The following is a 26,422-nucleotide window of genomic DNA, read 5'->3' as shown; positions in this document are numbered from 1 at the left end:
TCAGTGTGGCATCTGTGAAACTACAAACAAACTTGGAATTAAGAACTCGCTTATATGATAACAGATATACAATATAGGGAAAGTCTTGCGCTCACCTGTTTATCCAGATGTTAAAAGAGCATAGATAGATGTAAAAGAGTGAAGATACATGTAGTTTTATATAATATGCTACTCAAATCAATATCAAATATATTATATAATATATAAATTAATATTTTCTTATATATTTAACCTTGAAAATATTGACAGATTTTACTTTTTTCCATATTTATGTATATTGATGAAGACATATTAACCATTACAGCATTACCTAAAGCTTTCAAGAAATTAGGATGTCTTTCCCTAGTTCTGAAATGTTGAATGAATTATTAAAATATTTGATTTGGAAGCACTAGAAGCTTACAGTCGAACAAGCAATATTTCGAAGCAGTTCAAAAGTAAAGAAACAGCAAAGTTGTGGTGGCTACTTGAAATACAGAGGAATCCGACTATAACGACGTTTGTCCCCAGACAAACTTATATCAGCAAACTTATGCTTATACCGTTATCCGGATATAACAAAGGTTCCTCGAGGTCGTTATAACCTAATTTTACTGTATTTACAAAATGAAAATCATCTGTAATATATCTAGCAATAGTAGAAATCGAGCTAGTTCTTTGAGCTGAATAGAAATTGAAATGGGAATCATAAAAGCAATCAAGCTTTAGTTACGAACTGTGTGTGCAAATTCAACTCAGCTCATAATTCTTAAGCCTCTTTTTGCCTTTAAGCTATATTTACTATGTTCGTATGCTCCATAGCTAACCATAGCTAAGTCTAAATGCAGTAAGATTCGGTTATAACGACTCCGCCTTTAACAGTACGGTTATTGCGACGAAAACAGAGGAACGACGATCTGGTCCCCAGATAAACTTATGGCTATAGCGTCATCTGGGTATAAAGACGTTCCCTGGAGTGTTCTTACAATCGGATTCTACTGTATATAACTTTTTTTATACCCTGAACCCATTGAAAATGGGAAATCAGGGTATAATGGTTTTGTGAAAAAGTATTTAACGGGCAGAAGGAATCATCGCAGACCCCATAAAGTGTATATATTCTTGATCAGCACGACGAGTTGAGTCGATATAGCCCTGTCCGTCTGTCCTGGCGTCCGCCCGTCCGTATGTGCATAGAAGAAGTGCAGAATGATTAGAATATCAGCTTGGAGGGTTCAGGGTATCTCCTAGTCGAGCAGTATCGACTAGAACCTTCTTACTCGATTAATTTTATTTTTATTTTATTTATTTTTTTTTTTAATATTATTATTTTCAATTATAGTCATTGAAAGATTTTAGTTATTTGTTATAATGAAACCCAAAATTTTTAATTTTTGTCTCAACAAAAGAAAAAATTATATATTCATATACATATATAATATCTACGCCTTGTTCTAGAGCCAATCATTGATAAATTCATTCGCCAAGTCAAAAAAAAACAAGCCTTTGCCCTTGATATATACAGGCTTACATTTTTGCCTCCCTCTTCATATAAACACACGCACACATCTACACACACACACACTTGCGTCTCCATTCACGCACATGTACTTCAACACATCTCCATACACCCACACCCACACCCGCCCATATTTCCATACATTTACATCCTCGCTCTGGAGTCGTGCTCGTAGCTTCGCTTAATACGCCTCATTAAGGCTTAAGAGCGTGCTTAGCCAGTCGGCCATAACGTCACGCTTATTAAATACAACTTTAATTACGCACTAAAATCCGTTATTCTCTTCTTTTTTATACTCCATACACACACACACACACACACACACACACACACACACACACATCCATGTGGGCATGGTGACTCTGCTCTACCCGCACCTGCGCCCACCTCCGTCCTGCAGACACGGAAATCTCTGATGGCGGCATCAGCTTCAGCGCCGGCCATCGGCAATTGCTCTGCCTGGCACGTGCCATACTGCGTGGCTCCGCCTGCCTGGTGCTGGATGAAGCAACAAGTACATTGGACAGCAGCACGGAGCGGGCGCTGCTCAAGGCGGCCGACAAGGCCTTCCAGGGTCGAACAATTATAACCATTGCCGTGAGTTGAGTTGAGCTGAGCTGAGCCTTACTCCTTGCTCAGTCTATCAGCATCATCATCATCCTCTGCTTCTTCTTCTTCTTCTTCTGTTTCTTGTTGCTTATTGCTTATTGCACTCTTCTTTTATTCACAGCATCGCCTGAGCACCATTCTGGATTATGAGCGCATCATAGTGCTGCAGGAGGGACGCATCGTTGAGGACGGCAATCCGAGGCAGTTGCAGCAGCAGCCCAACTCCATTTTTTACGGCCTGCTGCAGAAGGGCGAGCAGCTGAATGCCTAGATCTAGCGGAGATCTCCTCGGCTGGATTTACGGATTTCTGTGCCATTTTTATTGGGTCTGATACTGAATGCGTTTATTGTGCTAGTTAAGTACTTAAATCACTTACTTTTCAAATCGAAGATCAATTGAATATTGAATATTGTGTGTCAAATGTGATTCATCATGTATATCCATATATATATAAATTTATATATATTTATTTTAACTTTTGTATATTTTATATATTCTTGAAGTGTCTACAAGAATTTTGCAGTATTTCTTTTTTCATTTATTAAAAAAACGAGCTGTTGTCAAATGCAAACATTGAGTTTCTAACAGCCAACGGGCAACGGTGCGTATGCGCTACGTGACCACGTGGCAATACGTATACGCAGCATAGGACGAGTCTTATATATAAATATATATATGTAGCTGTCACACATATGATGTATGCACGGATATTTGATTTTTTGCAACGGGTAAATACATGTGCATATACTTCTGTTATATTAAGTAAGAATGTGTGTCGTCTCCACTCTTTGCTTTGCTTTATTTGTTGCAAGTGACGTGTATTTGTACTCCACTGCGTGTGTGTGTGTGTGTGTGTGTGTGTATGCTACCCGCAGAGAGCCCACCAATTGCACGAAATACGAACGTGACTCCAGTCAACTAAATGGGAATTTAGAGAGCTTGCGTCAACTTAAAGACCTGCATTTGAAAATACTTTGAGAAAATCTTAGATAAATAAATGCAGGTGAGTATTTATTTGACATAAAAATACAGTTGGAAAATATATACATTTTTTTTAAATATGGAATTTAAGTTTTAAAATTAAATATTTAATTTAAACCAAATATTTCGGCTTTATATACCTAGGTTAAACAAACTTATATAAATATTAAAAGATAAATTAAATAAAAAATAAATTATAAATTAATAAATAAATTTCTGTAGCAAAGTTTTAAATTAAAAATAATAATATTAATAATAATAATTTAAAATAATAAATAAATTTTAAATTAATAAATACATTTCTTTGGTAAACTTTTACTTTGAAAAGAAAAAAAAGAATAATAATAGTTGAAAATAATAAATAAATAATTAATTAATAAAGGAAGGCAATAGTCAAGACTCTTCATTGGGCTAGAATATTAGTAAAGTTGTCTAATCCCAAACATTAATCTTATTTGAGTTCTTAAAAAAAAATCAATAATACAAGTTTTGTTATACCTAATTTTATTAATTCTTAATTGAAGTATTATCAGAAAAGGCGCAGACCTTTTAATAATTATTTTAAATTTTATTTGATATTTCATATTTAATAATAAAGTAGTTAAAAAACGTTTATGACGAGGAGCCAATAAGTGGTTAGAGTATTGCAGATTCACTGTCTTTTGATTGTTGTGAAAAAGTCTTACAGCAGGTTAAAATTACGGTCTCTTAACAAAAATACATTCCAGATGTTCCATCTGTATATAAAGTGGGATAGTTGATACAGAAACTGATTTGGATAATTTAATTAATTAATTTAATGTGCTTTAGGCATTTCTTTGCCTTTGTTTCTACTTGAAATATTTTAGGAATCATTTTATTTTCGAAGTATTTTTAGAAATAAAAATAATTGAAAAAGTTTTTGTTAAAAATTAATTAAAATTGCAATCAGACCCACACCTATTATAATTTTAATTAATTATTATTTATAATTATTTGTAATTATTTCAGCGTGATTAGATTTAATTTTTTAATATACATAATCAAAATAATTCCGAATTCTAGAACATATATTAATATTGTATATATATATATATTTTTTTTTAGTGAAATTTACACAAAAATATATTTACATAAAATATACATACGTATTTTTTTTTGTTTGTATATATATTTTAAGCGCTGAATCTGTACAATGCAAGTTTAGTACCTTAACAACACAATTAGAATTTTTATATAACACCTAACCTTCTGATGTATTCAGGAGGACTTACAAATATATATTTACAAGTATCCCTAAACGACTTATCTCATATTTTTGGCAAAACCCAAGCGTTTTAATCGCCTTAGTGGTCTCGCAGGAAGCAATCTTCTCGCTAGTCTGCTCCGGTGTCTAGCCAGTCTGTCACTATATCGGCTAGTGTGTCTCCCAATCTGTTCCTCCACAGTAAACAGTTTCAGATCTCGATGTAGAGTTGAGCCGCGCACATACCATGGGCAGTTTGTAATTTGCCGCAATACACGATTTTGCAGGACCTGTATGCGTTTATAGTTTGATGATGATGATAATGATGATGAGGACCAAATGTTAGACGCTTGTCAAGGGTGATGCCAAGGTACTTTGCCTGCGAAGGTTGATCAAGTGTTTCGCCATCTAAACGTATAGGCGGGGTGTGGCTGATGAAGGTTTTTAGGGTGAAGCAAGTGTTGGTGGTCTTGCGTGGGTTGATTTTCATGTTCCATCTTTTGCACCATGCTACTAGTGTGTTTAGGTAGCTCTCCACTCCATTCGAAGCCTCAGTGGGACATTTTGAGCTGTAGAGCACCGCTATATCGTATATCACAATTCGTCCATCTTCATTCAGTACTCATTCATGTTTTTGTGCCAACTAGCGGGAGTAGGTGTAGTAAATCAATTGATTTACTCGCCATGGAAATCAAATGGGCTCGTTTAAAAATTCAATTGGCAATTGGCAACTGCAAATTGGTAATTGGCAATTGCCACACTTTCAAACATGCAGCACAAACATGGCCACAAAACATGCTATTGATGTATCTAAATCAGTCCAATTAAAAAAGGAAACGAAATCGGAATCAAAATCGGAGAAGCCGGAGCAGAATCAGCATCAGAATCGCATCGGCTGGCCACTCAATAATTGCATGAATATGCAACGAAATGTGGCAACAACATTTATGAATTTATGTGCAACGCGCCTTGCCTTACTCAATGCGCCTCGCCGGGTCGATGGGCCAGAGTCGGTCGACAATGGCAATATTATTGTGAAGTAAATTGATTGTTAAATGGGCCTATTTTTGGGCCTGGCCAAGAGTGCGCTGGGTGGGATAGGGCGCAGCCCAAGGCATTTTTGTGATTTCGTGCGTCCACTTTGTATGCATATTTGAAGTAGTTTGGCTTGAGGCCATTTAGCCTGCCGGCCAATTAAACTTAATTGGCAATGAGCATCGGCTACCAAATGGTTAACGATTTTCTTTTCACTCAACACCCCCGCCCAGCCAATCTTTTTTTTGTGCGAAGCTTTGGGGTTTTATTTTGTTGTGCAGTGTTGGGGCAGGCAAATTGGTTCGACTCTCTGGCAAAGTGGGTTAATTGATATGCAAGAGTGGCAAAGAGAGCAATTCGCGATATGCAATGCACTTTTCACATACTTTGTGCCACCCCCCTCCCACACACACACACATATACAGCCACCGATGCAGGTAGCGGAAAAGCGTTTCCCATTTCAATTTCCCTTTTGATTTTAAACACATTTCAATAATTGGAGGTGAAAGCCTATTCTTTATGCCAATATGCCAAAGTAATAAGCAAGTGTGTTGGTTGTACTCGCCTACGAAATACTCTGGGATTGTGGGAATGTAGTTAATTGTATGTATTTAATATATATTGAATTTGGTAGTTAATATATATCTCTGACTTGAGCAAAATTTTGATAATGGGATTTAAATTTTCACCTTAAAATTATTTTATTTATATAAGTGCCGATTATTTGTATAGCAGAAAATATACCCTTTACCCATTCAGAAATGGGCATGAAAATTTTAATATGGTGAATTGTAATCTCAACCAAAGAGCAGGCAAATTAGAGCTATTTTATGATTTCATTGCTTTGATGTCGCATTTACTGTTGAGCGAGAGAGACAGAGAGAGACTGTGCAAGTATACGATTGAGTACTATTGAGTCTTTTAACAGTGATGCACTGATAATGATGATGGTGAATAAGTGGTAGAATAAGAGTGTTTGGCTTAATGTATGTGCGTGCGTACTTACTCAAATTAAAGCTCACCTCAGTCGTTAATATTCCTTAAAGATTCTAGTTTCCTTTTGTGTATGTTTGATTTATTTATGTACATGCCAATTATTTTACATACACATATACATACTTAGATATGTGTATTCAAAAGCTTCTCTTTCAATAGCAGCGTAAGAATAGAAATATGGTGAATAACAAAAAACTCAAAGAGAATGAAGCTTTGAGCGCATTGTATGCAGTGTTGCCAGGTTTTGAGACATAAAAATAGCAAAATCGTCTCTAAAAAATAGCTGAAAATAGCTAAACAAATTTTAAAATAGCTTACAAAATAGCTGAGAAACTTTTATGCATTATGCATTTACTTTAAATTTTATTTTTAAATGTTATTTAATAATGTTACAATTTGGTTCAAATCCAAATCATCATCAGAATTATATTTTTGATTAACTGGAATCATGTTTAAATGAAATCATTGAAAATGTTTAAATTTTTTGCCCAAAGACGCCAATCGCAGTTTTGTTTTTTTTTTTTTGTCGCGGCATGCATTTTAATATCGTGCGATTTGGCAAAAACACTGCATTTGCAGTATATACAATACGCCCGCCTGTTGTCCGACTCATCCTCCTTAATCCAATTCTTAAATTCGGTGATTGTTTTCCAGGAATCACGAAATTTCTGCTTACATTTTTTATCCATCACATACAATTAATGCCAAGAAGAATTAGCGATGGTGTAAATTCACAACTGATGTTATAAGTACGATAAAGTCGTGGTGGTAGTATCGCGCAGATCATTACGTACAATTTGGGACTTAATCGAAAAATGTTGTTTTTTTTTTTTTTTTTGCTTTAAATACTAAAATCAAATTCAAAATATTCGTTTGTAAAATAGCTAAATTTATAGCTAATAGCATTTTCAAAATTTTCATAGCATTTAGGGTTCAAAAATAGCTAAAAATGCTATTAAATAGCTAATCTGGCAACACTGATTGTATGTGCTCTCTTCTGCAGAGCGAGAGGGACAGTGCAAATGCACGTGCTCTGTTGAATAAGTTGTATGAGTAGTTGTGGTGTAATTACACTCCAAACTTCACCGCAGTAGTGATCAAATGGTAATGAGAGTTGGATACGCTTTGTGTTCTTTTTTTCTGCAACCAAAAATGGTAATAAATGTGATCTGTGAATAGCTAATAAATATTATTTATATAAATTAATAATATAAAATTGTAGTATATTTCGCAATGGGTGAGTAAGCATATTTAGCATATTTTTATATTGAGCCTAATTAAATATCAAAATACGAAAATCCTTTCAACTAAAAATCAAATATATTAGTATACTATAATTATATTAGACTTAACACGCTATATTAGACTGTTAAGTGCTGGGCAATAAATTATGCGCCAGAGACACTTTTTGACGCAGCGCGTTCGCATTTAGGGCGTGTTAACTGCTTTTGACTAATTGCCGAAGCGACGCAAATCGCTGCCGAAACTTTGAGCCAGCTCCCCGGGTTGCTGACTGGGGGCCCCGCAGCCAGCCGCCATTGTGGCTAATCCACATAATTGTCAGGGGCTGGCTTGCTGCCTGCCTGCCTGCTTGACTGACTCACTGTCTTCCTCGTTCTCTTCTCATCTAGCTGCTGGGGATTGCGGAATTCTCTCGTCATCGCCAGCGTCTCCAGCACTGTTAATCACTCAGGCCGCGCTGTCAGTCTTCTTGCTGTGCTTCAATCGCTCATACACACGCACAGACACACTCTCATACAGAGTCTCACTCACACCTAGGTAATTATATGCACAGCTAAGGCCATGCAAATAACAACAATATTTTGCTCAAAACACTTCTCGCAATTTGCATTAAAGGGTTTCTTTTGTTTTGCTTGTCTTTGTTTAATTTGCTCAGACTTCGTGTGTACCGTTATCTATTTGAGCACTCTGCTATTTGCCCTGCCACAACTGTATTGTATGTTGTTCGTCTACACATGTTCTACTCCCACTCTCACTCTCGCTCTCGCTCACTCTATGTCGCTCTCTAACTAACCTATGTATACATTGGTTAATTCATTGTATTCGGCTCGGCTGCGTCGCGTCGAGAGTTGTTTTTTTTTCTTAGTTAAGTTCTTTGATTTGTTGATTTATTTGCTGCTGTTGCTTTGTTCTTGTTCGTGCTGGCATGTGTGTGTGTGTGCGTGAGTGTGTGTATGTGTGTGTGTCTGCACGTCTAACTGCTTATGCTGACGCACTCATCAAGCGTTAGCTTATTTCTTTCTCTTTTGTTAAGGCATCTTCATCTTTTTGCTTGCTAAGGGATTTAGTCCTGAGTTTCTCGTGACTTTTCGTATGCTCTAACTTTATTGATGGGTCACTGCAAATGATTGATTAAGCTCGATTGAGCGAATCTAAAACTTAATAAAAAATCTTTAATTTGATTTGAAATCTAATTATTATATACCTATGTAAGATGTTCACTTTAATGATATATATATATTTTGAATTTTAGTATTTATAAAGAGAAAAATATACTAATTATAGTTTATAGAATTTTAAATTTCATTAAATTTGATCATTTAGAAGAGCATATAAATATTTTTTTTTATACACTTGGCATCGACTTTTCTTTAAGTCGTTATTCTTAGTATTTTACTAAGCTGCTCAAAATCTTAGTCGAGCTTATTTAGTTCTGCGGACACAGAAAAAGTGTTGGGAAAAAACTTCAAAAGCATTTTGTGTGCTAAGCTAAATTAAGCTGAAGGAAACTTTGATTCGGCTACACGGAAAGAATGAGCGAAGACCTTGACTTTATTGTTTATCCTGGTCCGTGCCCCGAAATATGCTACGAATTTGTTTTTGCTTAATTTCCTCTACTCCGTTCTATGTATTTTTTTGCTGCTTCTCTCTATTGTTGTTGATGAAATTAATTGTTTGCGTGCGCATGTACATGTAGGTGTAGGTGTCTGTACTTATATGTGTTAGTGACTATGCATGTGCGTGTGTGTGTGAGGTATGAGTAAAGTGCTAGAAAAGCACTTACGCAAAAAGTAAAAGTTGCAAGTTAATTATTTCATTAATTAGGCACGTTATGCCCGTCTCTTTTGCACACATTTTACCCATGTCTCTCGCTCGCTCTCACTTTCTCCCTTCTGTTAGTGTTGATTGATACGCAGCGCATAATGCAAAAGTGTTGAGAACTGCGTTGCTTCTGCTGAAGCTTTTACTTTTTTGTTTGCGTAGCATTGATAGCGAATCGAAATCGCTGCTGTTCGCATTTTCTCTTCGCCATTTTGATGACCCAGTGCTGCATAGCGTTTTCTTTACCCTGCCATGGCAGTGTGGTGAAATGCGCTCAAGTGCGCAACGTGCTTTATGACGTCTTTATGTGATTTGGTTTTTATATCGCATCGTCTCGTCTCGTCTCGTCTTGTTTCTATTGCGGTTTGTTTTTATTAAATTTTTCCACAATATTCACACACACACACACGTCTACACACTCACACACCCACTCGCATACAATTGAATTTAATATGCTTGAGCGCTTGCTTTCGTCGTTTTCGCAGTATCTGTCGCTTTAATAAAAGAAATCTGTCAAATTCAAGCGCTCGTAAATGTCTTTCACAGCCTTTCGCCACAGTTGCAGCCCCCAGCAGGCGCCGCCCCGCCCGGCCCGTCCTCCACTTTTTTCTCTCTGTAGAGGTCTATACACTTTTTGTAATTCGCTTTCACATTGACTTTAGCTAATCATATTATATGTCCCAACAGAGAAATTTTTCAATTGAATGATTTTTACTATAGTTTTTTCTTTCGAAGAAGAACTTCTTCTTCTTGTTCTCTTTCTTTTTCTAACGTTACCTCGTCCTGTTACTGTTTTTATGGATTTTGCTTTATGAGCTTTTTGCTAAGAGCATTTTTGGTTTAGTATGAGTTATATTTGTTTAGTCAAGTGAAAGAGTTTTTTTTTTTTTTTTTTTTTTTTTTTTTTTTTGAAAGTAAATTTAATTTTGTATTATAAAAAGCGAAAAGAGAGGTTGCCATATTGTTAGGACTATTAATGGAAAAAAATAGTCGGCTATATATATATATACATATATACGTACAGCAAAAGTTATTAAATAAATTTAAACCTTAATATATAAGTACATAAAACATCTATAAATACCATTAAAAGTTCTCAAATATATTTAAAACATTTTTTTAGGATCAATATTAATTTATAATATTTGATAGTACAATAATATTTCCAGTTAGTTATATCATAAATATCAATAAATAAAACCTACTCTCTTTTTTTTTGTTTTTTTTTTTTTTTTTTTTGTTTTGTTGTATATTATAGCATAGTATATAAATGTATCTTAAATTTAGTTTTCTTGGATAAGTCGGTTGTAACTTTACAAACAAGAATTATTAATCTAAGAGCTCAACTAATATGAAATTTCGGATATATTATGCAAGTTTACTTATAATTAATTAATAGTTGAAGAAATTTGTCAATCGAAAATAACAAATTAATCGTAATTAATTGTAATATACAAATTATCCATCATGTATATTTGTATATACATATATACTATCCATATGTAGATATGTAACATATATGTATGTATGTGCTTCGAAATTCCTTCAATATCAACCTAAGCATATTGACCTAATAATTTGCTTCGCTTCATTCGTAGACGTCATCATCATTGATTAGTTGTTATGTGTGCGTATGTGTGTGTGTGTGTTTGTGTGTGGGTCTATCGAAAATCTAAGATGAAAGCAAACATAAGAGCACAATATCTTCATTATCATTATGCACGCATGGTAATCAGACGATGTTCTTATATCCATAAGTAGAGCAGTTGAAGCGGCAAATTCATATACGAATTCGCATGCGAATGTCAACGCAGCGAATTTGTGATACCTAAGTGCGTTAGAGGGTATGATGAGTTTATCGGTAAATATGTAACGCTTCTAATATAAATCATATAAAGTCATGATCATAAATATATATCTAAATTTGTATTTACGTTAAGACATTCTTGGCAAATTCTCTTGGAACTAAACATATGTAATGAATGGCTAAAATTCTCTGATATGGATAACGAATTTTATTATATTGATAGCAAGAGAAATATCTTTTAATAATATTAGTTCTTTTGAGCTACTTTTTTCTATAAATTCATTTCCCTGGGATTTTGTTAACTATCATTAATTGCCAACCTGCATACTTTTCTGCTTTGTATTTATAATCGTATTTGTACTTGTGTTTCCTCCATAAAAGGATGAGAAAAATAGAAAAAAAAAAAAATAAATAAATAAAGTAATATACATAAATATATAAAGGGAGACAAGTCGACAAATTTGATTGGTTCACTGATTTCCAGTTGGGCATTTATTGATACACCAATAAATATATTGATTTAATTTGTTGCCTCAATTGTGGTCTACCTTTAGGGGTCGTAATGCGATCAGCGCGCTGGCATGGGCGGTTGCCATTTAACATGGAGTTAAAGGCGAGCGACCGCATTCACAGTGCAGTCGAATAGTATGCAAACAGTTTGCCCACAAATGAGCTCCATTTTATTACAAGTCAAAGCCAAAAAACCAAAATGTAGCACGATGAAGAAGAACACACGCAAACAGCAACAAAAAGAAGAATTGTATCAAAGAGTAATCCACAAAACCGGCCTGGCATATGCGGCATTGACAATGTGAAGAGGCTACACACGGACACGCACACACGTATACTCACCCTCTCACACTTGCTCAGCAAACAAAACTGTGAAGTGACCCAGTGAACGACTAAGGAAGCAGCCGGCATGTCCCACATGTGGAACGCATTCACAGCGCTGTATCTGCACGATGTGCAAAAGAGAGAGAGAGAGAGAGCGCGAGAACATTTTGCACAGCATCCACAAGTTGCCGAAGCTTACAGCTGACTGCTGAAACGAAGCTGCAATCGGCTAGACATTGCCGAGCTTCGGCTGCATAACAGCCCTGTCTATGGTCGGCTCTTAATACTGTTGCGCCTGGCTCAGCATAACGGCAACAGCAGCACCAGCAGCACCAGCAACACCAGCCGCAGCACAGCATCAGTTGTGCTGTCCTTTCAGTTGTCTCGTGTCTGTCAACGCGTTCGGTTAACGAAAGTTACGTGCGATTCCCATTTGTCGCGCTGCTCTGCGCCAAAGCGCGCAAATTTAACGTGATTTTTCACGAGATTTTCATTTCCAATTAACAGGGTGTGTTGAGTGAGTGAGTGTGTGTGTTTCTATGTGTTCGTTAGGCTATGCAGCCTCCAAATTAAAAAAGTGAATAGCGAAAAGAATTACATATGCAAATAGTGCGGCTTAAAATTGTAACCGTTTTTGTTTTGCTTATCGCGCGCTGCTTTATAGCACTGACTGTGACCTAACTCCGGGCCAAGACTCACGCATCGCACATACGCCCCGTCGTACGTGCTGTAGGTAGGTGTTATTCCATTTTTTTTTTTGTATTTTTTTTCTTTTCTGGATTTTGCGGTTGCTTTGGGAATCTGTTTCAATGAAGTTGCGCCTCGTTTGGCTAAATGGTGCAGCACAGATTTGTGATTTGTGATAAGTCAACCAATCATAGAGGCTGAAAAGAATTTGACACTCAGCTCAAGATAAATTCAATTCAATTTAGTTTTCAATTATAAATTCAACTTTGTATATATGCACAGACAAACACTTAGAAAATATTTGTTCTAAATATTCACTTGCTCAATAATGCGATTTGACTTTTTCCATCAATTTTTATTCGATTTCCGAAGTCAATTTAATTTGAGGACAATTGCTTTGATGCCATCTTTTATGTTAAATGGAGAGAGAAAATTCTTTGAACCAAATTCGAATGATTTTATGCGGTACTTTATGCTGCCCTCATAATATAATATGAATTAGTTTTTCCATTCCATGACACTTGTAATTCCTGTTAAGTAATGCATAAATTTATCATTGAAGCTGGCCATAATTACATAATTATCATTTATCATTTGTCATCGTGATTTAGCACCTTTGCCTTTGGCCTATTCAATAAGTGACCTTTCATTACTTGTTGTCCACGGGACACCTCTCGGTGTCTTAAGCCGGCCGAGACTTTATTGTTGTTCTTCTCGCTGCGACTCTTATAAGTAATCGCACTCGTATAATATTTATTTAAGAGCTTGACTTGTATATATATATGTTTTTTTTATATATTATACACAATGGAAGGGAAGAAGTGATAAATTGACGTAAATTCTTCGGTTTTGTGCTTTGTGTGAAAAGTGTCGTGGAAATTTAATATTAGATAAACAGAAAAGCCATTGAGTCATACAGTAAACAGTAAAAGGGAGAAGCTACTTTCGGTATTTATGAAAGTGTAATAGAGTTAATATGTAACACTTATACACATATAAATTCTATTATATTTTATAAATTCCTTACACAAACGAATTTCTCCCTTTTGATTAATTTTTTACTTACTGGAGTACCTCGTATATTATTTTTATAATTATTAATATATTTTATAAATTATTTATTATTTAAAGCATTTTCAATATTGTTATGATTGTCATTATTTTCTGAGATATAGAATAGTAAATAATCAAAAAATTAAAATCAAAATAATAATAATAATAATAATAAAATAATAATAATAATAATGATTATAATAATTAATAATACTAAAAATAAAAAATAAAATTATCTAACTAATTATAATATAAAAATATAATAATAAAATTTTCTATGGAAAGAAAATAAAATAAGAAAGTAAATAAAAATAAAACAACTTAGGAGAATTAAACTAAAATTGAAATTAATTAAAAGCTTTAAATATAAAATAGATAAAATTTGCTTTGAAATATAATTAATATGTTTGTATACACTTTTTTATTTGCTGATTCTTGAACTTTTATTATTTAAATTATTTGAGATTACAAATTTATTTTGTGTTTGTTTTTTCAATGTATATTAAATACTCCTTATTAAATTTTTTATTTTACTTACTATTTGTTAGTTTTAATAAAAGAAATATATTATATGAAAAAACTTAATCTTTTATATTGAAATATTTATAAGTATTTTAAATATTATAATTAAAAGCACTTTATTAGAAACAATTTATTTGCCTTATTTTCCTAGTACATAATGACATTTAAAATATAATACAAATATATTTAGTATTATGGCGATAAATCTATCGTTATAATTTGATTAGTTCCCACAACTAATTACGCGTTTCGTTATGTTTTACACTTAACCGTAATTTGTTAGTTTTTCCCCACATCATATTAATGCGTAATGCCAGTGCGACTTATTATCGTTGTTGTGGTAACTGTAGGGGCGTGGCAGTGCGCCCCTCGACCCAGCCATCGAGTGCTCAACAATCAGCTGCACTTCACATTAATCCACGACTAATTAGAATTGTGTGCTTAAACAATTATCAGACAGCGGGTGAAGGTTGCGCTGTGTCTCTGCCTCTGCCTCTGCCACTTTGTCTCTGCCTCTGCCTCTGCCTCTGTCTCTGTCTCTGTCTCTATCTCTGCCTCTGTGCTCATTGCTTGGCAGCGGCTTTCAAAGAGTAAATGTAATTAAATACTCGCACAAGTATGCTGCTGCAACAGACTGCCACATGGGGCAGGAAAAGTATGTACGCGTGTGTGTGTGTGTTTGTGTTATAGCAATAAAGTGGCAGCGAGAGATGGATAAGGAGGAGGACGAGGAGGAACCAACTAACTACTTTTAGTTGCATGCCAAACAATTTGAATTTTTAATTAAAGGCAACAGCAATCGGAAAGCGAGCAGGAGCTATGCATGTATCAAGGGGGCGTGTCGGCGTGTGCATCAATTAATTTACTGCTTGAGGTGTATTGTTTGGCCAATGAAGCTTGACCCTAAAAATTAGCCCCGAAAAACGCTTTGGCCCAAAAGGCCAAAAGAAGCCGCACAAAAGTCAAACAACTTTTGCTACCGCTCAAGGCATAACACCTGCAATTGGAGTGTGTCTGTGTGTGTGTGTGAGTGAGCATGTGTGCTTGCATTTTGCATTAGCATAATTAAAACTCAACAAACAGAAAGAGTGTGTATGTGTGTGTTTGTGCGTGTGTGTGTGTGCGCTATTAACTGGGCTGCTAAAGTCAACATGAGCGCAACTTGACCCACGAGCTAGGCGACCGCAAAGTATGCAACAAACTCTATTACAAATGGCACTAACAAACACACACACACACACACACACGCATAACATATGTGTTTGTGTGTGTGTGTGTATCCTTGAACTTTATTGTTTGCACATCAGCGGTTTGCCAAAGCTCAATGCGTGCTGCGTTTTGAGCACTTGGAGGCCTCCACTGTGCCGCCCCTGGTACACGCCCACTTTTATGTATTTCACAGTCACTCCGTGTGTGTGTGTGTGTGCGGCTGTATATGTGTATTTCTTTTATTGCTGGCTGTCAGGCGCAGCAACATATCGGTTTACCATTGAAAAATATATGCGCGCATTTTTCAGACAGTTTTCACAAAATTGTACAGAATGTTTTTTTTTTTTTTTTTTTTTTTTTTTTTACTAACATACATACATATATACTTTTACCAATGCATAAAAGGGTATAATACGTGGGTGATATGGTGATATATGTATATATAAGTATTCCTGAACTGTGATGGGAGCGCAGTTGATATAGTCTACAGCTTGTGCGATTTAAACCTCCCTCTGGCTTACTACTTTGCAAGGGGTATTGGCAAGTCAGGCATTGACAACTGGAGCACTTTTGTTTTTTTATGTGTATGTATATACATACGTATGTTCATATGCATTTTTGCTGTGGCTTTTCTTAAAATATTTTTGCCGTTTGCTGCGTGAAAATAAGTCCTGCAGTTGCAGTTAATTCCATTAGAGTTTAAACTGATTTATTTTTGGTTTAATTCAATTTAACATACAGTCGTAAAAAAAGACACGACTTTTAAAAAATATTTCTTTAAAAATGAACTCAAAATAAATGAATAATTTTTTTTTTAAATGTGAACAAATTAAAATAATTTATTCTTAAAAGTTAGTTTGGTTTGAAACAAATTACAGTGCATTTATTGTCTTTAAAAAATTAATATTGAAGTACTATTCTAAATTAAGTTCTATTATAAATAGAAAATAAAAGATAATAATAACAATATATATTATGCTTAAAAAATAAAAACACATCTGTTCATTTACTTGACACAACAGCAAATATAGTGATAATAGTATTTATTAATATTTTCAACATATTATGATAAAATATATATTATAATTTGCTTTAAAAGTAAATAATTTTGTTTAATAAATCAGATTAAAGATATCTGCAAATTCGATATGGAATACATTTGCATTTATATTTGTATTATTTTTTACATTAAAGTAGTATTATTTTTTATATTTAAAAAAAAAGGCAATTGATTGAATTTGTAAGAAAGATTTCTTTTTATTTACTTGAATTGATTCCGCTTAAAAACTCATTATGTTTATGAAAAGTATTTTACCGCTAAACCGAATACACAATGAAAAACAACTACAAAAATAAGTTGACAATATTATTCAGTCAAAATTAAAATAAATTAATGGCAGCTTTGTAAAAATAGCTTAGAGCCCCAGTAAACTTTTCTTAGTTATACTCTACAAATTTTGAATTTTGCGATGAATTGAAAACTTATCAGAAAGTTAAAACTAATTGCAATGATCTGAAAAAAATTTGCCCACATTACATTTACTTTGAGAATAAAGTTTGCAAGCCAAACACTTTTGATAAGCTCAAGCTTAACTACTTAATCTAAAATTCACACAAATTGCAGTAAATTTGTGCAATAAATGAAAAATTGAGCAGCTATCATTTCCTTAACTAGTTTAAGGGCAAACGAATTGCATTTGCTGCAAAAGATGATGATTACACACACTTTCATCAAAAATCAAAGACAGCTGAAACATTTGGTTTGATTGCTCTCAATTGATGACGAGGCGAGCTGAATGCAAACTAAATCAAAAGCCAAATCCAATTGAATGCCAATTCAATGTGTAGCTCAATTGCCCAAGGCATTTCTTTTCCATATAACATATAGTGCTTTATGAGTGTGTGGGAGTTTTAGTTGGTAAACTTTATGTGTTTGATTTTGTTGTTGCTGTGGTTGTTGCAGGCTCGTTTGTTGCATGCTCCATAGGAGCATTAGATGTACGCTGTACGATTTTATGCTCCGCACAGTTGCCAACCAAGCCAGCTTTTACACCTTAAAATAATGCTAGAGCTATAATAAAACTATAAATGATGTGTGTGTGTGTGTGTTGCCTGTGTAGTTTATCCTCTTCTTCCCTTGATTGTTGCTGCAGCTTGACAGCTGTTGTAAACACTTTTATTCTCCCTTTAATCTAGTTAGAGATTTTTTAATATAATATCGTATATAACATACCCTGTCTTCGAACAATATTCAATATGGAATTTTTTTTAGCTCGCTCTGAGCTCTGAGCACAATTTGCTTATAATTTTGGACAAGATTGTGACTCATTTGTTACTTTGACTGCAATAGTTAGTTAAATGTGAAATTGAAATTTATTGCTTAATAAACTTTACTTTTGGGAAGACTTTGATGTATTGGAATCAAGTCAGGTTTTAAGATATTCCGATATATAATCAGCAAGGCAAATATATAGACATCTTAAATAAATTTTTCTATGTATAAAGAAGGCAAACTATGTAAAGCGACGGCGTTTATTTAGAATTTAGAAGCAGAATTTGGTTCTAATGAAAATATATTTTTTTAAATAAGTGTAGCGTTATAATCTTCCATGGAGTGTAATTATAAAATTGGGCTTACCCTACCTCTTCTTAATTTAACTCTTACTCTTTACACTTGCTCCTACTTTTTCTCACTCTTACGCTTACTTATTTTTTACATTTACTACTACTCTGACTTACTTTTATTCTCAAGCTTACGTGATGGACTTCATCTTACTCTTACTTTTACATTTCTAAGCCAGATCGTTGGGTTAGTCGTAAATTCCTTTTCTCCTTTTTCTTGCTGAAAAACTTTAATAAATTCTTATATAGCATATATATACTGTAGAATCTCGATGATTTGAAATAGCAAGGAGATCAGTGTTTTCCATTCATTCGAGACTCGACTATATGTATATATTAATTATTTATCTCACAACCAAATAATTATAAGCTATCCAACTGTTTTATATATACATACATAAACAAGATTTATTAAAATTATGATTTAAAAAAAAAAAAAAACAAAGTTTTACTTCTCAAATCAAACTTGGAAATTATGTTTATTTTGGTTTTATTTTATTTTTTAAAAATTTGTTTCTTTGATTTTTATTTTAAATTATATTAAATATTTTTACCGTCACCATGCAAAGGAGTTGCTCTAAATTACAGGGTATTCAAGCCCTTATGCACAGCTAACGCAAACGTCTCCTAGTAGAGGTGCTTAACCTGGTTTACTTGTCGAGCTACAGGCACGACGCTCGCACAGCGCTGCATCAATACACATAAATATACACATACACATACATATACACATATACATATATAATATATATATTTATGTATTTTTTATTTGTTGTTTATTTTGGCCACGGAGCATTGGCTTTCATTTTGTTGTTTATTTGTGGGCAAAGTTTTGTTTGCTTGCTGAAAAGTTCAAATTGTTAGAATTGTCTCGGTTTCGCGAGCAAAGCAACAACTCCCAACTGTAACTGAAACTGTACAACAGTTTACTCGATCCACGTCTCTCTATCTCTCTCTCTCCATCTCTATCTATTTGGTTATCCGACTGACCCGCAGGACCCGCTGGGTACTCTGCCTAAGCAAAACTATGGAATCGCAAATGCATAAACAGCCAAAACGCGTGGCTTATTAAAACTCGTTTAGTTTGGGGCAAAAGTTATGGGGCCGAAAAATGTAACACGAAATTAAGTGAAAAGCGTGCGGGCACAAGATATATACGAAATATGTGTATGTAAAAAAAAAGGCAACATAAAATATAAAAAAAAAAACAACAGTTGCGAAAATTGTGCGAAACAATTTATATGAAAAGCAAACAAAGCCGAGGCGCCAGCTGCTGTTTAAGCAAACACAAAGTTAAGGCTTCGGGTACAACAAACATGCAAATGTATGTGTGTGTCTGCGTGTGTGTGTGTATGACTTTTTGTGGCGTCCACAGTGAGCCGGATACTTCATAATTACAGTTGCTTGTATTTAAATTTCACCACGTAGCCGAAACAGAAATTGTGTGTTTTGGCGGCGTCGGCAAACGGAGCGTATACGCAACGTTCCATACATTGCCAGCATACACATGACGTATGCTTAATGTGAATAGTAGACCAACTTTTGCGCTATATATACACATATATATTGTATATTGTTTGCAGTTGCGTTTGCCAAGCATGAGAACTGTGCAACGTGTGTTGTCTGCAATTGCTCAGTTTGACTTTTTCGTGAGTGGGAGGGAAATCCAGTGGGAAATTCAGACAGGCAACAGAACGATTACAGAGCCAAGAAAATTGCCTGGAGCTGTTTGTTGTTTCCAATTCTCCAAGAACTTAGCACTAAGCAACGCAAGAAATAATAATACATACAATTTTGTCAAGTTCATGCGAAAAATGCATTTAAATATAAAATACATACATACGTGAAGTTGTAGCTTCTATTAAAGAAATATTTCCACATATAAGCCAGATTTATGCTTCTATGGAATTTGATCCCAAAATTCAAAGTGAATATTAAATTAAAAATCAACAACAAATATAGCAAGCAACAAATGTTTTTAGATTTAATATAAATATAATAATATTTATATATACATCTGCTGTTTCCTAGAAAATTTGTAATAATTTATACGTAGTTTCTCTTCTTGCTTAATACATTTCATGTCCTTTTTGTTAAAATTTATTTATATATATTTGTTGAATTTTACATGTTAAAAATACAAATTTTAATTTTATTTTTTTTAGTTGCAATTATTTATTTAAGTCTCATATTTAGTATTTTTACTTACATTTCTTTATTTTATTTTAATTTTAAATTTATTTTTAATATTAATATTGTTACTTTAATTTTCATAAACTTGAATTTATTTATATCTCATATTTAGTATTTTAATTATTAATGTCTTTTATTTCTCTATTTTTTATTTAATAATAATTCTTATATATTTACAAATTAAAAATCATTTTAAATTATAAAAATTTTTAATTTATTTTTTTTAATACAATAATATATATTTACATTTTTACATTCCTTAAGAAAATATCAATATATTTGTTACTTAAGCATTTTTAAATTAAATTCTGAAAAATTAATTAATTCCAAAAAATCTTTTTATGGCCAAGTTTATCGAAATTTAAAATTTTTTTATAATATAAAATTTGTATATTATTATTTATTTTTTATTTATTTTTTTATATTAACAACTTAAATTAATATAGTAAAATTGCAAATACTATGGAAGATTTTTTTAAGCTCTTAAAAATATATTAATTTCTTTATATTAATATTATATTTTTGAATGTCAAACGATAGACCAATTCAATTTCAATCAATTAAAAGAGAAGCCTTCACAATTTCCATAGGGGCTCTCTGCTCTGCTTTTCTGAATTTCTCGTTTATCTTTAAATTGACAGCTAACGAAATTTAGCCAAATGGCAATTGACCCTTGTCAGGAATCATGTTTCGCAATTTGTCAGAGCGCCTGCTCGAGCTGCCCATCAATAAGACTGGATTTTTATGTGCTCAATAATAAGTATTGACAAACATTCGTTCGTCGAGAGCCATAAAACTGAAGAATCAGCGCCTCAGATCTTGGTTAGACTTAAAGTTAGTTTTTGTTTCCCCTTTCCATTTGTTTGCTTACTTTTTTGGCAACGGGAAAATTAATTATTAACTCGGGTGTCGCAGCGAGAAATTAAAGCCAAGTGAATGGCCAAGCAGAAAACTTTTTCGGTTTCCATTTAGTTTTTCTTTGCCACAATTTATTTTTATTTTTTTATTTTATTTTTATTTTTTTGTGGTATTGCGCGTATCCTTGTTGTTGTTGTTACTGGAGCATTTGAAATGTTTTACGTTTTTATTTGTCATTCATTGCTGCAAAGTTTTGCCATTTTATTTTCGAAGTTGTTGTTCTACAGGCAACTGCTGTTACTCTGGTCTCGCTGCGGACTTTTCACTGTAGACGTTATCTTTCAGAGCCTTTGTCTTGTTTTCTTTTTGGCCACACTAGCCGAGAATAAGCCCCCGTTCGAGGGGGAGGGGGAGGCGGAGGGGCAAGAGCAGTTAGTTTGGCAACGCGTAAGTAAGTTGAAGCGCGGCATACAGAATGGCAGGACAAAAAGACGAAGAGAAATCAGCTTTGAGCAAAATGAGGCAATAAAGATTTATCTCGCTAAAGGACACCGTCAAAAAAATTGTATATATATGTATATAGTCTGTATATATATATATATATAAACGAAAGCCAATGCAGCAGATTTGTCAAGGATTTGCAACTGACAATTTATGTTAGCCGTTGGCTTTACAGACAACAATGGGATACATTGATTTTCAAAGAAATGTGCTCAGTGTACGTGAGCCTGTATTTGTCTGTGTGTGTGTATGTGCTAAAACTCAAATTTTGTAATCTATGCCACATGATGCACAGTATGCATAAATTTTAATTAAATCGTCAGCTTGGCATACAACATTTGTTTAGTTCTCGTCTACAGAAAAAAAAAAACAATTGAAATTTATTTTCATGTTCTTTTCTCATTTTTAATTTTGGCAAAATTAGAAATTTCGCACAAAATTTATCAGAGGACACGCACTGTGCATGCAATTTTTCTCTTCAATGCTTGATATTCTGCTTCTTCACAATAAATTTCTAGCCAGAAATATGAATAAATGCATTTAGCATTTGGGCCTTGACATCTTTTGGTTAAAGCTGAGAGAAAGAGAGAGTCAGACTGAGAGTGAGAGGAAGAGAGAGAGAGAGAGAGAGAGAGAGAGAGAGAGAGAGAGAGAGAGAGAGAGTCAGGCTGAATGCGGCGTTTTTATCGAAACAAAACAGATTTTGCTTTTTACTATTTGCTTTAAATATTATTTCGCATTTGCAAACAATTTTGTTTGCCAGCTGATGCAAAAAGTTTTCAGCCCAAATAGTCGTGAAATACAGTGTAGGGTATTATCATGTGGGGTATATTAGCTGTATGATATATGACACATCATTAGCTAATATAAGTTTATTATATATATTATTTATATATATAATAATAAAATGTATTAATTACAATAGATTTGTATATATTTTAACATTTTGTTTTAAGTGTAATTTATTTATCTATCTATATTATAATTTGATTTTTAGTATTTTCAATATGTTTAGTGTTGTATATCGTTTTTACCGTGATATAAGTTGCACGAATTTATTCAAATTTCCAAATATATTCATGCATATAATTATACATAATAATTATATTAACATTAAATATTTTACAATATTTAAACATTAAATGTTTAATCTTTTTTTTATGTAAATTCCAAATTATACTCATGCATCACAATACGGATAGCTTTATAAGCTATAATAATTATATATGAACATTAAATATTTTAAAAATTATAAGCATTAAATATTAAAATTTTTTTTTATTAAATTTATTGATTATTGAAGTGATATAGTATATAGATATGAGCGATAATGATTATATATAAGCATTAAATATTTCATATTTCAAAACATAAAACATATTTATTTTTTTATTAAATTTATTAAATATATAAATCAATGCATATACACAGAGTGAAAAAATTGAGCTGAAGCTATATACAGTTTTCTACGGAACTTTATGCATAAGCAGTGAAATATAGTTAATATAAATTTAAAATGTTATTCTATACCCTCTACGTAATAAGAATTGACATTTAGTGCATAATTGTGTATGTAAATTTATATAACAAAATTATACAGAATATAGCACGAGCAAAGAATTCTATTTAGGCATAAAATAGAATCAGTTATCGATCACTTTACTTTAACATATATACACATACAGTTATAAAAAAGCTCTGTCTGAATCAATATTTTTTTGCATGGGTCAGGGTATATCCCAGTCGAGCCCGTTTCTTCATTTGATTCTTTTTATTTTTCGGGAGCAACTGTCAAAAGGTGTTGGAAGCTACTTATTATGACTACTTCTTGAGGTGTCTGCAATTTTATTTGCACTTTCAATTACGCACTTAATTTTATTTTAAAATGTTAAGTTCTTGCTCGACAGTTGCGCAAGTTGCTCTTCTTCTTCTGCAGCCCCGGCTTCTGTTTTATTTTTGGGCTAAAGTTTCACAAATATGATGTAGGTTGCTTGGCTATGGCATACTGGTTATGACAGCGCCGAATAAAAGTTTAGAGCCGGCGTAACTTTAAGGCAATTGCGGTACTACTAGTTGTAAAGTTGACGCCTTACCAACTTTGCTTTTGGCCAAGTTGCACAGACATAGACATGCCGTTGCGTGGCACTGCCTTGCGCAATTTGCCGTCACAACAATTTCTATTTCAATTAGAGCCCTGCCGCTGTTGGCTACACTGACTCCAATCAGAAGCTAAATGGAAAATGTGTCACAATGTGGCAAAAGCCGAGCCACTGCTGCAGTATGTATTTCACGCGGATTGTGTGGGAAGCTCTAAAATTATTTAATTTGCAACGTCGGCTCTGCCGGAAAGGACTAACAAATGCCACAAAATAATATGAGTTGAATGGATTCTATATATAGTATTGTAAAAATCAAAGACTTTAATAATATTTTGGAAATGTAATTCTAAGCTAAACAATCAATCTAATACCCGTATACTAGTAATGTAATCCATACATTTCTATTTATTCATCTTACGTTTACTTTATAATATTAATTTGATCGAAACATCATTTCAAGACTTTTAGCTTCGCATTGATCAACATTTGTAGTTGACCGATCTCTGTTTATATCATGACTCAATATCATATATCTAAATAATATTCATAGCTCTTTCAATACATATTGCATATTATGGTTTAGTAATCTTAAATGATACGTACAAAAATACAATAATTTTAAATAATATTTTCTATAAGTGAAAGGTCAAATAAATTGTCTTTAGCGTTCGAAGTATAAATATAAATTTCTGAATGCATGAACGCAAAATTTAACAATAATAAATAAATATATAATAATAAATAAAAAATTTAACAATAAATAAATAATAATTTTTGTTAATATTTTGAATTTTCGGCTCAGTAAAGTTAAAAATGCTCATTTCTTCTCCTTGTTTTTAAGACTTTTGAGATCCAGACTATTTTTTGTATATATAATTAATTTTACTTTTATTTTAGTTTTATCTGATTTGTTTGTTATTCTTACTTGTATTGTATTCTATGTTTATTTACAAACAGTGTAAAAAAAAAGAAAAAAAAAAGAAAAAAATTAGTACCAGAACGGATAATAACTATGTATGCCCAGGCCAATTGTTTTAAGAAAACATTAAAAAAATAATATTCTCATAAATTAAGAAGTTTAATATAAATCTACTCAAAGACCCCAGTAAAAATTCGATTTAATATTATACAAAATAAATAACAATGAATTTATAGGTAAATTAAAATGATCTTAGACCATTTGCTAAAAAATTGGTTTAATTTATATTTTATAATACTTTTGTTGTCTAGTAGAATTTATATTTTACACACATATACATACATATGTACACTGTGCAACGAGATTCGTTACTGGTATTAATATTAGATTACTTTCTTTGCTTGCTTCCCTTTTCTGTTCGTTTTGTTTTTTTTGTTTCATTTATGGCAATTGTGCACAACCGATATGATTCTAATATCGAGCTTTTCTTACTTTACTCTCTGGTATTGCATCCTTTTTTTCGCCTCATCTGAGGGAATAGCAAACACTTGAAGGGCCTCGTCGGAAGTTAACCCGCTGTTTCGCTAGATTCCGTGTGGATTCACATGTAAACAATCTGAGTGCTCAACATGACTTTATTCTGCTTCTGCTTTCTACTTTTTTATTTTTATTTTTATTTATTTTTTTTTATTTCCTGCACTGCCATGAGTTTTAGCCGCACGTGCAGAGGGCTTTGTTGCTTTAAATTCTCATAAAAATTGCGCAATCTTTGCCGAATTTCGGTAGTAAATCAACTTTACATAGCATTCAGCATTCCACATAGAGAAGGTAATAAATTATATCATATGAGAAAACAGCAAAAATAAAATACGAATTGTCCAATGTTTCGATACCGTCATAAGGCTAACGATCGCTAAGTGTCCGGCAAAACAAAACATAAATAAAGCACTGAAAGTGGCTGAGATAGAAAAATTGTGTGTCACGGCTGACCGACTATCAGGTGCTCTGTAATGGGGCAATGGGGGGAAGGAGTTGAGGTATTTTTGAGAGAATTCTACTCTAATATGTCACAAATAGTTCAACTGTGATTTATATTAATATATATTTGTGTAGCTTAAACCAATATTGCATGTAGCTGCCCATTTGATTATAGGGTATATGCAAAGCGTATATAAACACCCATAAATTTCGGCTAAAAGTTTGCAAACAGAATACACTTGGCTGGCCAAAACAAAAATTAAAGCAAACGCCAATTTATTTCAGCGCTGCTTTCCATAGCCTGTTTCGCAAAAGATAAAAACTTGACCGCGAAAACATAAAATAACATACATACATACATATTACATATCTATATATATGTATAAATATGTATATCTATAAAAAAAAGTAAAGACGCGGCGCAGCTCAAGCGAGCCAAATGAAAATGAGACACGAGGCTGTTGAGGCTGACTCGTCAGCTGCTTTAATAGGCCAAGCGTTTGGGGCATGGTAACAAAAAAACAAAAAAAGTGTGGCATACTTTGTGGCGCTTGTCAGCTGCAAGTGGCGCCATAAATCAAGGCATGGCAAAGGCGCAGCCGAAAGCGAGTGGGCGACGACCACAAACAAAAGTCAAGTCAAAGGCGAAGCCACAACAAATGCCGCAACTTGAAAGCAATTTTAGTTTTAATATGACCTCTTGGCTAGGGGTCTCTCTCTCTCTCTCGCTCT

The 26,422-nt window shown here is 33.3% G+C and overlaps 2 protein-coding genes across 9 annotated transcripts in view; both read left to right on the top strand.

The window, feature by feature from the left end:
- Sur (Sulfonylurea receptor) overlaps positions 1-2,679 on the top strand; it is an 80,110-nt gene extending 77,431 nt beyond the window's left edge. For all 3 annotated transcript variants that reach the window (XM_089465753.1, XM_089465752.1, XM_089465754.1), the window contains 2 exons: positions 1,899-2,095; positions 2,229-2,679. In XM_089465753.1, coding sequence (XP_089321879.1) covers positions 1,899-2,095; positions 2,229-2,378 — 347 coding nt within the window. In that variant the 3' untranslated portion in view covers positions 2,379-2,679. The remainder of the gene's footprint in view (positions 1-1,898; positions 2,096-2,228) is intronic.
- A 9,691-nt stretch (positions 2,680-12,370) lies between these two features.
- The window catches only part of LOC108611584 (uncharacterized), a 225,423-nt gene continuing 211,371 nt past the window's right edge, over positions 12,371-26,422 (top strand). For all 6 annotated transcript variants that reach the window (XM_089465130.1, XM_089465129.1, XM_089465126.1 and 3 more), the window contains exon 1: positions 12,371-12,782. The gene's annotated coding sequence lies outside the window, so the exon portion shown is untranslated. The remainder of the gene's footprint in view (positions 12,783-26,422) is intronic.

The sequence above is a fragment of the Drosophila arizonae genome, chromosome 3 (genome assembly GCF_054131065.1).
Source record: "Drosophila arizonae isolate 15081-1271.41 chromosome 3, UAZ_ARI_1.0, whole genome shotgun sequence".
NCBI classification, from domain to species: Eukaryota; Metazoa; Arthropoda; class Insecta; order Diptera; family Drosophilidae; genus Drosophila; species Drosophila arizonae.
Note: the sequence above shows the minus strand (reverse complement) of the source record. Positions and strands in the feature narration are given on the sequence as shown.